General features: G+C 38.1%; 1 protein-coding gene across 1 annotated transcript in view; it reads left to right on the top strand.

The window, feature by feature from the left end:
- Positions 1–15,773, top strand: part of TBX20 (T-box transcription factor 20) — a gene marked incomplete at its 5' end in the record, with an annotated part of 38,997 nt that extends 23,224 nt beyond the window's left edge. The window contains 2 exons of the mRNA XM_083855904.1: positions 5,837–5,946; positions 10,244–15,773. Coding sequence (XP_083712030.1) covers positions 5,837–5,946; positions 10,244–10,584 — 451 coding nt within the window. The 3' untranslated portion in view covers positions 10,585–15,773. The remainder of the gene's footprint in view (positions 1–5,836; positions 5,947–10,243) is intronic.
- Positions 15,774–16,558: the final 785 nt, after the last annotated feature.

Below are 16,558 nucleotides of genomic sequence, written 5' to 3'. Positions count from 1 at the left end.
TGGAGGTACACTTGTTCTTTTAAAGTCGTCAAACCCTAGATTTTTCATAATTTAAGACTCATTTCCCTTCTTTCTTTATATATTCTTGCAGTAATGCATCCATCCAACACGTGCCCAGCAGTTTTGACTTTGTGTGGAAGTGCTTTGGGGCTGTGGATTAGCTTTTGGCCAGGTCACATAAGCCACTGTAGCCTGTAGGTCTTGTTTTGTCCCTGGCTGGTTCAGTTTTAGTCTAAGCAGTGGAACAGAACTACTTTGTTCTGCTCAAGGATTTGGTCCATACTATGGACCATCCACAACCATGTTCCTATGGTCAGCCTCTAATATTCATCTACCCGTAAGAACAAGTATATGTAGAAAATTAATATGTCTTTATGTTTGTGCATATGTAAAATAGCAATAGTAAAATAAAAGTCACAGGAACATAAAGGCTGAGTGATATCAGAACAGTGGTTCTGACAGCATAAGTTGTTCACTTGTAGCTGCTGTTACAGAAATGTATTTGTCCTTCCTGCCATGTTGTTTTGGTTTTGCAGGAGATGAGGGGTTTTTTTGGATTTTGGGGGAAGTTTTGTTCGTTGGTTGGGTTTTTTGTTTGGCATTTGGGGTTTTTTTCAGGCTTGTTTTTAGCACTTGTGTCTCGGACAAATTAGTCATCTTTTCCCTTAAAAAAAGTTCTACTTACTACAGTGCAACTTCCGACAAGTTTATTTTTGTGCCTTCTCAGCCCATTTATTCCATCTGTCTTCACCTCACCTCACTTCTGACATCTTCTGTTATCTGGGCTTTCTTCCAAACATACTAACTGGCAGCTACAAAAAAGGGAAACCTTTGAAATGCAGAACTAAAGAAGTCATTCAGGCTGCAAACTGATAATTCATACACTTTATATCCTGTTCTGTATTTTTCTTTGTGTTAGGCTGAATGGCCAAGCAAAACACGATTGTCAGGTTTACTACTTTTTTTTTTTTTTTAATTGACATTGCCTTTCCTTACAAAGAACAAGAAAAAAACATTGAAGAAAACAAACATGGCACCAGGAACAGGGAGCAGATTCTGGGGATAAGCAGTAACTTGTGCAGAAGACATAATAATTTCAGAGTGCCTGGCTCAGCCATTTGTTCTTTCTCACCACAGTTTGACTTTAGGGTGCTGTCTTTAAAGAAGCTTGAGCCAGGCTACCACTGATGGCTGCCCCTTACATTGAACTTCAGCCTCTTTGTAGCCATGGTATAGATCTAAGAGATACTGGATGCCCTGGTTCCAGCAAGCTACTTCTGAATCAGCTCTTCTGACACCTTCACCAATGCTAAATATATTGTCTTAAGCACTCTTGTCCCAAAGGGAGAAGGTAGGCTTCCCATCTCCATCTCCTTTCTCCCAAACTCAGAATCAGGGCCATGGGGATCACCAGGCTGCTATGCACACATAGCTGAAGTAGAGTAATAGCAAAAGGAGCACAAAAAATGACATCAGAAACACCTGCTCCCACCTACAAAGATGCCCTATTCTTTCATCTTGATTAAAGATCCTGCTCAGGGTAATCTTGGACTTTATCATCTTCTGAGAGAATTTCTATAATCTGGGTTGACAGCAAAAGAAAGTGAGCACCCTCACACAGAGCCTCAGCTACTTACCATACTGACTCTATTTTCTACCCTCTCCTAGTTCAAATCCATGGCAAATCTTGGGTTTGGTCTGTAAAGTGTTTTTGAATCATTTGTCAGTTACAGCAGGATTTTCCCATCTTCTTTTGGTCCTCTGAGGCGACTCTATACATACAGGGCACTGTTAGCTAAGCAAGGCCAAAGACTCAGCTTGGAACTCTATGACATAAAGCATCCCTAGCCAGAAGTTTAGTTTCAGAATCGGCTGCCAGCAGAGGCAAGAGTGAAATGTTTAATCAAGAGGTTAGAACCTGCAGAATAGCAAGATGCTTCCCACGCACCCTAAACCCTTTCTAATTGATGAATTCTCTTGGGCTTTTACATGCTTTGATTTCAGGTTCAAATTTTGCTGGTTTATTTCTTGGACAAAGGAGACAAGTGCTTCATTCATTCATAATAAGCTTTATTGACAGGGCTGTGCTCAAAGTGTGGTTCTGATATGCCCTGAACTCCTTTTCCCATCATCTCTCTTCACTTTTATCCTTCCTCAGCATCTTCTCTGTGGGTGTGCTTGCCAGTATGAGCTTAGTTTTTTCCTTTCCATTTGGCACATGGATCCTTTTTCTCAAGCAGCTTCAGTCCCTAACTTGCGCTCCTCCAGCCTGTCATCTCCTACTATTATCCAGTTGTACACACCTTGCACAGCATAATCATAGTAATATATTGTGTGTATGTGCATGTTTTTCCCCCTCCTCTGGGTATTTCCAAGATATCTGTGAGTTGAAGAACAATGTGGAAGACTGAAACTTGTTGGTAGACAACACAGAAATACCTGTCAGAAAGAAGATGTCTTTCATTTATTCAATTGGCAGCTTGTCTCTCAGAAGTTTAATGTTAATTTCTTGCTAATAGAAGAAACTGTGGAGTTCTAAAACACATTAAAAGGTAAAAATTGTTAGGTCCTGGTATTAGATAATAAGTCTCTGATCACAAACAAAGAGAAGGACAGAGGTTGGGTATTGAGTAGCTGGAAGTCACTTTGTTCTTCAGCTGTTTTCTGTGGAACAGTGCTGAAAAATAAGCAAAGACAGCTTTAAAAAGATCTCCACCATACTCTTCACTTGCTATTTTTTGAAACTGAGCATAGAACCATAAAGTGGCAGATATTAATTTATCATTCAGTAATTTATGGAATTATTTCCATAAATCCTTTGAACCACATTGAAATATCTGATGTAGCATACAGAACTATAAAGCCAGAGGTAATAATGTATTTCTCTTTTAGTAGTGTTAGTGTAATATTTTGGGACTTGAAAACAATGCATTTTTTAAATCCACTCTCCAGAGTACCATATTTGCGATAATCTAAAGGGTTCATACTTCCATAAAGAGAATTTTCAGAAAGATTTTGAGATTTAAGTCCTTTTGTACCCAGTGGAAACAAGGATGTAAGAAGAAATCTGTGTTCCAGAGTGCCAGCTTTGTTCCTGTATTTTGAACTAGATCTCACAAGCACTTAAGTCTTGTTGTTAAAGTTTTGCTTCCTCCTACATATCTGCATTGGAGTAAGTCCTAAGGCACCTTTGTCTTTAAAGGGTGGAGGAGGTTAGTCTACTCTTTCCAACCTATGTGGGAAACTCCAAATGTTTTCATAGATTAAATGAGTTGCTACTGCTGTCTTCTCTATCCAGACTCTACGTGATGTTCTCCGAGGATGGAATATTGCAGCATGGTGCAGAGGCCATCACACTCTTTTCCTTTGAAACCTAAGTTTCAAAGCGAAGGAAAGAAACCTAAGTGCAGACTTCTGCTCTTGTTGTTCTAAGTGGGTGAAACAGTGCTTGAAGGAGTGCTCAGAAATATGTTTTATGAGTGGAGAAAATGCACCACTTCTTATTTTTTACCCTGTTTCCTTTTGCACACATAGGTGTGCTCAGCATTTTGCATTTTAGGTAGGTCTGTAGGAGGTTTGGAGGTTTATGTGCAGCATGTGTTGTATGTGGAAAGAAGAGGGGCCACCTGAAGACTGTGGGGGCAGGTGCCTACATTTTGCTGGGAATCTCAATGCTTTGGGCTTATGATGACAGCCACAGTCTCAACCTCTAAAATGAAAATTCAGTAGGTGTTTTGTGATTACAACATAAGCAACCAACATGGTTAGTCAAGATAAGCTCATACAGTTTTGAATATTAAATCTCAGCTGCACAAAAGGAAGTGTTTCTGTGAGATTAGTTGCTTTCCCTGATCCAAGTTTCCACATTCCCTCTGCCATAAAAACCTTTGCCTCTTGTGCCGATGAATGAGATTAATCTTCCAAAACCTTTTGCATACTATCTGCAACACTACATCATAAAATAAATAAATAAACCTACCACATAGTTCCCTGGTTTCAAACTTTGCAGATTCAGGGTTCACTAAGAAGTCATCTCTCTTTTTCCTTTAAAAGAAGACAAGCATATAGAATAATAGAGTTCTCTGTCTAGCATATAAACCCATCTGGAAAGAATTTAGTCTGCAATAATTGTGGGCATTTGATTTAGCTCTAAATCCCTGTAGGTAATTCAAATGTAAATTTATTGGGGTGAGTTTATCCCCAAGCCACCATTGGATTCAATGTTTCAGAGGTGAAATTGGCCCACTGAGCTAAAGCTACGGCCTGTATTTTTTCTGTTGCATCAGGATATTATTATACGCTGTAATCTCTGCTGTTATAAGCAGACCCTTACTAGAAATAAAGTCAATAGAGACAATACAGACAATCACCTGTATTAAATTTATTTTCAGACCTTGATAGACTACTAATTCTTTGATTATGAATTTGTTTATATAGCAGTATCTAAATCACTCAGAAAACACTGGTCTAATTTGTTATTCTGTTATGCTGTACTCATATGAAATAGTTCTTTTGGTCAAGTGAAATTTTTTGCATTTCACATTCTGCTTCAGAAGAAAGCCTAATGTTTCAAGAGGCATTCAGCACATAATGTAAACAATGCCATCTGTCTTTTTCTTTGGAAAATCTTCTTCAAGATAGCCCTGATATGCCTACTGTTTTCAATCACTTAAAAGGCAGTAATCCAATTATATCATCCTCTATGTAGGAACTGCCATTGCTTTCAGTCCACTTCCAATCCTGACACAAGTAAATCACTTTGATAAGATCCTCTTTTTATTTATTTTTTTCTGAGGAGACTAGCATAAGTAATGATGCCAGTGATAAAGCAAGGACAGAACGACCATAATGGACTTTCTGTAGGAAAGGAAAACATGTGCCATAGTGATTTATCATGTTACTTGAATAATATTTTTCCTTGGAATTTCTGGAACAGGCACACTCTCTAAGAGAAGGGTGCTAGCAAGTATGAATGGACAAATGGTAAATTCAGACAAAACCTTCATCAAGTAGCAGATTTAAACAACTATTGCTCCTTAGATTTCTTAAACAGGAACAGAAAGTCAAAGCCATTTTGGAAATGTGCCTAGGTCATTTTCATCTTTGGTATAATGCCACCTACTTACATGGAAATGCGCTTGGAATGTGTAAGGTTGGATCTTCCTTACAAACTACTAAGGCTTATCGTGCAGATATGCTTTCCTTCTATTTAAAAATGGTTTGGGTGACTTCAGTGTTTTGTGCTACCAGCGAGGCAGGGGCCTGGCAGACAAATCTAACCTCCCAGAATAGACGTGGCACGAGATGGGTAGTATCTGCAGACTTCCTGCTACAAACCGCCCTCGACTCTGATGCTGAGAGAGCAGAGTCAGAGCTGAGTTGTCTCTGGACACGCCTATCTTTGCCCCTGCTTTCAGAAAAAGGGGAGAGCAGCAAATGAGGTGGTCATGTGTGATGCAAAAGCTTGTTTGAAAGGAGCTGGACCACAGGTGTCTCTTTGAACCTATACTCAGCACAAATAACTGCAGAGTTTGCATTATCAAATTTATGAAGAGTGCTGGTCTGATATTCACCATCTGAGACCACATCCAGGAAACACAGTAGGAAGTTCATTCTGCTGAAGAAGCTGGTAAGCGGTGATCCACAATGTTAAAAAAAGGCAGGCCAAATCTGGCATTTCCAATGTCATGCCATGAGGTAAGTCTTTTGTTAAGTAACTTTGGAGAACCTGTGTGAGGAAGCTGTAATCTGGACAGGAAAAGGAATTGTATTTACCTTAACAAATTAGGATGCTGCTTAGGATGGTATTGATACATTAGGTTGTTTCCTTTTACAGAGAAAGTGTGGAGAGCCTTATCCAAAAGCATTCCTATGCCCGATCCCCCATTCGGACTTATGGAGGAGAAGATGAGCTCGGAGATGACAGCCAGGCAACACAAAGCAGAGGTAGGAAAACGTGCTCGCGATGTAAAATGCGGTGACTCAGTTATATTTGAGAAAAGCAGGACCACAGGCAGTACTGTGGTACTCTAAAGCATTTCTCTGGTATGTCTCTCTGCCATGAAGTCATATAATGAAGAAGAATACTTGTTACCTTTTGGCCCTTTGGGACATCCGATATGACACTGGCATGGGTGGTTCAATTCAGGAGACGGTTCTAAAGACGACCATATAATCTTTGCCATCAGAAGAGAACTAGTTCTGCTTCCTCTTCAAGATGTCTGCAAACCAGAAAACTTCATTACTATGGTGCTGAAAACAAGTTAACACTCCCCATCTCTTGGCAGGACTTACTAGCTAGGCCCCACACTACTTGTAAGGTACCATGTAGATGTGCCACTTGCTGCCCCTCCAGCCTTCTGTGAAGAGAAGACTTAGTTCTAACCACTTTCAACCAGCCTGTGGTTAACCCACTTTGCCTCCTCACAAAGAAAACTTGGTAGCTCCCTGAAAAATTGATGTTTAATTGTTATCTGTTAGTCTCTTAAAGGTGCTCTTCCTGCTGAAGCAATTAGCCCTAAATGTTTTATCAAACAAATTTTCTGCGTTAGCAGCAGCAAAAGTAGTAGCAAGACGGACATGTTCTTTCTGGGGATACTTACTGGAGAAATTGCACCTGTCATAATTTACCACTGCAAATAGACCTCAAACTCTTCCTGTAGGATTGCTGACTAGCATAAACCTGTGTTGCATTATACTTTGTATGTTGACTTTGTGACCTGCCTGATATGCCACAGCCACTTGAGGTAAAGCTGTTCTATCTGTCTTCCGACTGGCAGTGCCCTTGTCTTGTCCTCTAACTTCATACAGTGCTGCTAAGATAAGAGCATTATTTCTGGTCATGAGCTCTTTGGACTTGTGCAGGGAAAACACACTTATTTTTAACCATGAGTTGCTCTTCAGCAAAATGTGATTAGGTGGGTACGTTTTTACACATCTATTATAAGAGCAGATCCTTAGATTATGGAGTTTCTGAAGCAACTCTTTACCTGGTATGATTCCACCGTTTCATATAGTTCTGGGGAATTACCTTGCTTCATGTCAACTTAGTTCCTAGGCCAGCTATTGTTGAAGGCAGTATTAAATTTTCCATTGCTGGAAGTGCTCTGAGCAAAGCACCTTCTCTTTTAGAATTAAATTTCCCCCTAGTATGATGCCTTCCCTTGGGAGTGACAAAAATGAACAAGGTGAACCTCAGTATGAGAGCTGGCCATTAAATCTCTTCAGAAGAGAGTCCTTAGAAAGGTGTCATGGGGGGATATACTACTTCATTACAATTAATTTTATGTGCAATAAAAGGGTACAGTTCTGCATTTGCTTGCAATATGGCAAATGAGTAAGTGAGGAAAATTGTGAATCATGGGAAAGAACTTTTTTCTAATCTGGGAGCCATATGCTGCATGGGACGTGAGCGCTCTGGGCAACCAGAGATATGAACAGTGGGTAAATCATACTGCTCTTACACAGGAGTAACTAGTACTGCCTTTGCTCTCTCTTTAGATCTAGTGTCCTTAAATAATGAAAAGTTGTCCAACATACAAGGAGGGAAACAATGCTCTTATTGAAATTCCATAGATATTTTCATTTCTGCTGATGAATTTTAAAATTACCTTCTATGCAAAACTGATGGATGTTCTCCTATAAAAACAAGAGTTGAGAGCCAAATACATATGCATTGCTGGGTGGTGTATGTTTTAAGTTCTTTGAGACCTTGATTGCCTCAGAACTACTAATTCCTTTGGTGGTGGCATAAGTCGTATGTGAGACTTTTTGGAGTACTAAGCTGCAATTAGAGATCAAACCAGTTGGAGCAGGAAAGGACGCTTGAGGAAGTTCCTCATGAAAATCATTGAATAGTTAGTGTTGGAAGGGACCTTTAAAGGCCATGTATGCAAACCCCCTTCCATGAACAGGGACATCTCCAACTAGATGAGGATGCTTAGAGCCCCATCTAACCTGACCTTGAATATTTCCTGGGATGGGACATCCGGCCCATCTCTGGGCCACCTGTGCCAGTGTTTCACTGCCCTTGTAGTAAAAAATTTCTTCCGTATATCTAGTCTAAATCTATCCACTTTCAGTTCAAAGCCCACAGTCCTGTTGTGACAGATCATGCTAAATTTTTTTCCCAGCTTTCTCATAGGCCTGCCTTAAGCACTGATAGGCTGCAACTGGATGTCCCAAAAGTCTGCTCTTCTCAAGACACCACAACCCCAATTCTCTAAGCCTTTCCTTATAGGAGAAGTGTTCTAGCCCTACAATCATTTCACAGTTATTCATGAGAAAGAATCTCATATCTTATTCTGCATAAAACAAAGAAATAAATAGCATTGATAGACTTGGTAATTACTTCCGCAGGCTCTCAGACCATTCCCTGCTCAGCCAATTTCAGCCATCTAAGGATGGAAGCAGCTAATCCACAGTGAAAAATGTCCAATTCCAAAGGAATTAACAAATTAAAAAATATATAAATTCAATGGAAACTCTTTAATTTCTCTGTGCCTACATCCACACACAGGATTCATAGTAGCTACCTGGAACAGAGCCAAATGCAAACCTTTTGGGCAAATCCAGATTTGCACCTTGCTTTCCCCAAAGTGCAGTAATGCTCAGATACCCTATGATTTGTCAAGGGTTTTTCTGTGGTCTGTGAGTAATGTGTCATCCTTACAGTTTGGCTCTGGATCCTAATTTCCCAGCAGTTAGGATTTAGTTCAGTGGTAGGACCAGGATTTTGTTCAAGTTTATTTCCACTGCTCAATTTGCACAATTTATTTTTCCTGTTGCTGGGCTGTTTTACTTGTTTCATTAAGCAGAGGAAAAATAATTCATGATTTGAGAATATATCCCACAAGAGATTTATGATTGCAAAAAAACCAAACCAACAATGTGCACTTTTTATTTCTGTTGGTTTTTGCTTATAGTTTTGGTTTGAGTATGTGGATATGATTGGCTACTTTACTTAACTCCAGTAAGTTTTCCTCAATGGATAGAAGTCTTCCTATGTTTTCATTCTACAGTTTGGATGAACCTCCCTTCTTGAAACAGATTTATGAAATTAATACCTGCTACAAAATTTGTTGTCTCAGAATGTTTTGCAATACTGAATTGAAATTATATTCCGTCAAATACTCCTGCCAACAAATTCATTTTCTAAAGTAAAAAAGTTGGTCAAGTAAGAAAATACATACGAGACAAGAGTTGAACTATTGTTTAAAGAGGAATACAAAAAGTTTATAGCATTTTGTATTCCTCATTTCTAGAAATTGTGATCACATGCTTACAGGAACTACAGAGATGAAGTAATCAGATTGTTTGAAAATTACCATGTGTCAAATTATCCAAACAAATTATTGTTTCCCCAAAATTTTACTGTCAACATGAAATAAGTAATTAGTTCTAATTTTAAGAAACCATTTTTCTTTTTTTTTAAATGATTTTTCAATCTTCAGGAAAAAGTATTTTAAAGAGTTGGAAGATTTGTGGAAATAGTTTTAAGACTTTTTGGATTAAACAAACCCAAAACAAAATGACAAACAGAACACTTCAATTTGATCAAAAGTAGATAATTACCTTCAGAGGAAGTTCTGCACCTCTTACTATGAATTTGCACTAGTGTTGTTTATTAGAGTACTGTACACAGTTGGAAAAACAACAAATACTTTGACATTTATAATTCTAGAATTTTTTGTTCTATATTATAGAAAGAATCAGGTTGACTGGAAAGATGTAGTGTTGATAGGGTTCACTGGGATAAAAACAAAAAGGAAATCTTGTAGTGCAAATTACATTTTTCTGCATTTTTGCTGCACTGAAACTTTAGAAAAAACCCCCAAACAACAGTTTTATAAGGATCTGATGTAAAAATATACCAGTATGTCCTCAAAACAGGGATGTAATACAGTCATTTTCCACATCAGAGTAGATATTTCAGTGTTTAGTGGCAGCATTACAAGGTGCTTCAGTGTTTAACATATAAAATGTTCAATGTGCAAACCTGATTTTACTGCTGAAACCACTGCAACCAGCTTCTGAAAACGGAAATTTGTCAAAGATGTAGCAATAAAGGACAGCAACCAGCAAATAACATTTTAAAGATGGAAATATTTGGGAAGTATTTCTAATGACAACTGGTCATTGAAACCAGGCTTGCTGTGAAAGACTCATTTTCTCCCTTTTTGCTGCTTTACCAGCTTTGTGCATCACAATGCCAACGTTAGGTATTCTTTCTCTTTGCTTGCAGGGTCAGCCTTTACAACATCTGATAACCTGTCCCTCAGTTCCTGGGTTTCCTCTTCAACCAGTTTCCCAGGATTTCAGCATCCACAGTCTTTGAGTGCCCTGGGTACCAGCACCGCATCCATAGCTACACCCATTCCTCATCCAATCCAAGGATCTCTGCCTCCATACAGCCGCCTGGGAATGCCTCTTACACCCTCTGCTATAGCCAGCTCCATGCAAGGCAGTGGCCCCACTTTCCCATCCTTCCACATGCCAAGGTACCACCATTATTTTCAGCAGGGTCCTTATGCCGCTATCCAAGGACTGCGTCACTCTTCCGCAGTGATGACACCATTTGTATGAGTGATGTGAGACAAGAGGAACACAAGATTTTAAACATGCGAGTTTGCTATGAAAAAAATACAAGGGACCTTCCTGAAAGGCCTGTGGCAGGAGTTCTGAACTCATAACAAACCAGCTAAGAAAATGCATTGTGGATATAGATTCCTCCTTTGAGGGATCATAAGAAGAGAGCGTGCAGCTTGGAGCTGCTCACAGATCTATGCGTAACACAGCCTAAATGGATTCCAAAGTCCCCAGGATCTTTGGTCGCGTGCAGCTTGTTCCAAAGGTGCATTATACCTAGTGGAAAGAGATTATCTTTAAGCAACAGTGTACAAACTAATTGTCTATAGGTCTTTTTTCATATGCTAGATGAATTATAAAAAAGGCAATACTCTTACTCATCTTCATCTCTTCTTAGGACTGATGAGCATCTAAACAGAAAAATGTATTGCTATAACTTTGAGCATGTTTTAGGCTATCTCAGCATACATTTGCTGAAAACAGGACAAAGTGGCGAAGACCACTGTCCTTTTTAAGACTGGCATATATTCACCAAAACCAGTATTTCTTAGTTGCTACTATAATCACGAAGAGAAGGTTATTAACAAGTCTTTCTTTCTTGTTTGTTTCTTTCACAAAACACTTATCGGTTCCAAAAAAAAGAGAACTGTGTTACAGGACTGTAGTAGTAATGTTTTCTGTCCTTCAGTCTAAAAGGAAGTTTGTACTATATCCAAGGAGGGGCGATTTAACTGTTGGTTAAAGTGTAATGAAGAAAAATTTTGATTTGGAAAAATCTGTTACTTAAACTTAGAAACTCAAGATTTCAATTTTTAAAGCAGTGCTTGTTTGCTACTGTGTGTGCCACTGAAGGCCTGTTTCCAGCTGCACATGTGTACCAAGTTAACCCAGTTTCAGGCTAGATCAAATCTACAGACTCTCTGGATCAAACTAATTAATAGACTGGTATGAGTGGCATTGGAGTATCTTTCCACTTGTTCTGATTTTGTTTGGTTTAGTCATGGCTGTTATTATACAAGCTCCTTGGCCAGGAAAATGAAGGTTGTACTACCAGTTTTTTCATGTCCCACTAGAATGGTAGAGTTTCCTCGGGAAAATATCAGTACAGAACTTTACACAAATGTTTTTTTAAACTCACGTCTGACGTGTTTTCAGTTAGTATTTGGGGGTCTCATTCAAAGTACTGTCCCCTTTTTCTAGTATGTTGTGTCTGATGTAATGGAGGAGCTATAGAAGCATAAGAAAATAATGACCTTGTCTGCAGAGAGCTAGCATGAATCCTTTGCACTGCTGGAAACAGTACTAGTGTGATGTTGGTTTTCTCTGTGCCAAGAGCTGGGATTCCACTGTAAATTAAAAGCTGACACAGAGCTTCTGTGTCAAGTTGCATCCAAGCTATAGATGATAACACACCTATTGACAAAAAAGAACTAGCATATATAATCTCATATATTACAGATCTCCATAGAGCTGGAACACAAAACAGTCTTATTTCCCAATATTGTCCTCTACTTTTGACCATTCTGTGTTGGTGTCATATGGTAAAAAGCAGAGTGCAGTACACTGAGTCACCTACTCTCATCTCTGCAAAGTGCAAGGCAAGGCACATGCATGCTGCAGAAAAAGATCATCATTATGTATTTTTAGTAGCTGAATTCAGAATCTTCTCAAGTTGGCCATTTCAATCACCTTTTCAACCAAATTATCTGCAATATAATCCTAATTCCCCATTAGCCACTATTGGACCTGCTGATGAAAAATTATCTTGGCCAATTTGCAACTCCTGTGCTCTGTATGTAAATAAAAATGAAAATTTATGTACAATTCAGACCTGCTAAAAGGAATGCCATAAATTAATATAACAAGCCAAGCTCTCCAGCATTTAAATGGCTCAGAATCAGATACTGAATTTGTCTTGGTGTACCCAAATATTAGATTCTGCTGTAGGCTATCCGATTCACAGAAAAAGTGCATGTTGCAAGATTGTGCCTACTTATAACTGGTTTTGATATAAACCATTTTGATATAAATATAATTCAAGTACACATGACTCTACAGAAACAATAACTACAGAAGAGGTTTGCAAGCAAGTTTTCTCTTCAGTTGTTTGATTTCTGTTAGAGTTGTATGAAGACCCTGGGATGACATGCACTAAAAGCCTGTGGGGAAATTCTGTTTCTTTTATCTGGTTCCTTGTGCAGCTTCATTAACTTATTTAGAGTTGCAGGGGATATGGTTAGGTCTGGAATTGAAGCCAGTAATTTTACTGCTCATACTTCCATCAGGAAAGGGTCAAGTGAGTAGGCAACTTTTACATGACTCCAGAAACAAGTTTGAAACAAGTGGGCTGATTCAGACATGGTCAAAATGTGACATAAAAGCTGCTCATAGATTACCTTCCTTCATGAAGCAAATTCAGAGAAATAAACTGTACAATCTTTTCAGCCCAGTCCCAGTCCCTACTGCATGCAGAAATGCCCCTGATACTGTTTCAAAGAAAATTCTCCAGGCTCTTTCTGGAGAATGAAACAGGATTTTGACAACTTCATTTAAAAAAATTATTAAGTGAAAGAAAAGTTCTTTTCACTACAAATGAAGTGTGATTCATATTTGAAATAACATGGCAGAAGGTGGTCTCGATATAAAAACATGATGAAGCCAACTTCTTATCCAGATCCTCTCCGATGAATTTTGCATTACAGATGATGCAGAATTATCTGTCAAAATCCACAGCTTGATTTTTCCAGTCAGACCAAGTCTCTCAGAGGGCTCATCTCTCCTTGTGCTGATGGTTTGATGCTCTGATGGTTTAATTCCTTTGCAGAAGAAACCCATTCGGTTCCCCACTAATGCAGAATCACAGGCAGGTCCCAAGCAAAGGAAGGAAGGCAGCTTGTGACAGATTTGCCCAGGAATGAGATCAGTAGGTGTGTCCAATCCTCACTTCCTCTTCTTTGATCTCACAGTCTTATCTACAAAACCTGTTTCATAGATTTGAGGTTAAAGGGATTAAATCCACACAGGCCACAGGACATCCAGTGAAGAGGTCTTGCCACCTCACAATGTTTCTGCTCCACGTCCATCTCACCTTCCTGTGGGTCTGGGGAAGCATGGGAGTGATTCCAGGAATAAAATTCCTGCCCAACTGAAGTCAAATGGAAATTTATTGACTGTAATGGGGACAGGATTTCATTTCACATTGTCATCTAAAAATCAAGTTTGACAGTAAGAACAGTGACTTAAATGACAGCAACAATATAGGAACAGTACAGAAAATATTAAAACGCAAGTACAAATCAGCTTTAACACCAAATGCACAACTGGAAGAAAATTAATGCAAATTTGTAACTAATTGATTAAAAAGTGCAATCACTTTTTCTAAAAAAAAAAAAAAAAGAAAAAAAATTAAATTATCTCCACCACTTTGACAATAACCCAGTAATTTATTTAAGGACTTGCTGTACTGCTGTCAAAATTGTATCACTTTCAGGACAGAACATCTGTTGTTGGTAGATGGGCTAGGAATGCCAAATATAGTCTAGAATTTATTTTGCAAATACAATTCACATTTTATATCCCATGAGAAGTGCTCTTCACCTTTATGAGCTTTTTTCTTGGCTCAGAAAAATGGAGCTGGTTTATGTTGTTTGATTTTGTTTGGGGTTTTTTGGAGGGGAGAGCTGTTTGCCTTTTTTTTAAGAAGAGCAGAGAGAACATGCCCGAATATGCTTTTCAAAGAGAATGATAAGCTTTTCCTTGGAAGTGTTCCAACTATTTTTGTGTTTTTCCTGAATTACCATTTTATCCATAGATCCTCAATACACTCCAGTCTTTCATTCAACAAAAGCATCCCATATATTAACAAAACTGATTTGGATGTATTTGTCTGAGTATTTTTTCTTCTACTTTTGAAGCTCTGAGAATCTAAACATAAAACCTCCTATTTTTAATTTATCTCTTTGGTTTGAAACATTGCTTTATATGGCCTGAGGCACTATCAAAGATAGCAAATCAATGCCACTGGGTTTCAGTCATACTTTTCTGGGTGTAAACTGAATAACAAATATAGAGCAAGTAGCTAAAGGTAAAGTTCCTAATGGAAATGCTTCCTTCATGAGTCCAAGGATGGTAAGTTGTATGGTAGCTAACATGCTTGGTACCACAATCTCCGGAATGCAATTGCAGAATTTCTCACAGACAGTTTTACCCATGAAGACCAGGACACTGCATCAAATGTGCACATGTAAGAAGATGTTGCCATTTCCAACATCCAGCAAATATTAACTGGCACTTGAAAAGGAACCTTTTTTAACTGAAAAGCATTTGGTCTGGCAACTTGCTTATGTAGTAAATCCTCTTTATATGTGTGTACTATACAGAAAGAGAAATATCAATGAAAAATTTTGCAAAAACTTGGGATAATTTCCAAAAGTGTAAGTCAATATAAATTGTGGTAATTTACTCCTAATTAAGGGTAAAAAATCAGTGAGATCAGCGTAACACTTACATCTTCCTGTCTTGAGGAAGTTGTGGCCACAGTGCATATACTCATCATCTGCAGGGGCATAACACTCACTGCAAGATTAATTTTCCTTTTAGAGAGTTTTTTATTCTCACTTTTCTTTACAGAGCATTTTCTGTTGCAGGAGATGTGGTTTCTTTACTAACCACCTACTTGCTGGCCAGAGGATTTATGTATCACTCTGTAATCAAATGTCCTTGCATATAACCTCTAGATTATCAAATGACAACTTCTTTTTCTTTATTTTATCTTTTTAAGAAAAAATCTAGGCAGTGAATTAAATAAGCTCTGAAGTAACTTTTTATGATAGTTTAAGGACAAAAAATACAGTTTGCTGTATTTTACCTTTAGCACATTTAAACAATCTTCTTTTTTTTTATAATTGTACCTTCAGAAACATGAGGAAAGATTTGGTTTAAAAATAAGGAAGGTAAAAAAACTGGATGTAGCCTCTTTACCAGAATGTACCACAGTTCTTCTGTTTGCTGTGTTGACTTTGTTGTTTATAATGCATTGCGTGAGCACATTCACCATGTACTGAAGTGTGTGTTTGTGTGTATGGGGTGGGGGTAGAGGGAAATCTTTTTATGGAAAAAAAAGTTGTGAACATAAACTATGAAGCAACATCTAATGAAAAGTTTCTTTTTAAGTGCAATATATTTATTTCTGCTAGAAATATAATATCAACATTATGTAATATTTGAAGCATTAAATGTTATTTGTAAACAGCTTAAAATTATATATATATCACAAAAACTGTACAGAAGTGCAAATGTGTGGATATTCAGTTTCTTTCATTAAAATATTGGGTGTTTTGATATATCGTTCTTATTTAGCCAAATCTTTCTGCTTCTCTATTTTTTTCCTCTAACCATGTTGCTGAGAGCAGTGGAACCAGTCACAGATGTTTCTGAGAGTGCACAAAATTTGTTAGGGCTGCTCATCTACAAAAGGTGGCCTAAGTCTTTGGTTCATATTGAGTGACAGTTGTTTGCATGGAGTTACACAAATTATTTCTTTTTCAAAATGCTTTGCAATCATATTCATAAAAATTCCTGGGTTTGCCAGCAGAACCCAAATAAATGGCTGAAATGTGCAGTTCTCAGGATCCCCAAGATAGTAAGTACAGACTGAGGAAACACAGTATAAGAAGAGAGTAGAATTAGGTCTCTTAATCAGGAGAAGTAAGGAGTGTAAAGAAGTGAGGAGTAAGTGCCTCTCCATAAATGCTGCAGGCTTTTTATTCAAAAGGATTTTATTTCAATTATAATATTAAAGCAAGAGAGAGTTACCTGAGACTCTCTCTAAGGTATTCAAAGAGAAAAGATAGTGTCACACAGTACAGGATTACCTAGAGAGTATAAGGAGCAATACCTATCATTCAAGGTCTTTTAGAACAGGTTAAACATGCACTACTCAGGAATGATGTGATTAAAGCTAATCTTGCCT

This window comes from Zosterops lateralis (genome assembly GCF_965231275.1).
Source record: "Zosterops lateralis genome assembly, chromosome: 1".
NCBI classification, from domain to species: domain Eukaryota; kingdom Metazoa; phylum Chordata; class Aves; order Passeriformes; family Zosteropidae; genus Zosterops; species Zosterops lateralis.
Note: the sequence above shows the minus strand (reverse complement) of the source record. Positions and strands in the feature narration are given on the sequence as shown.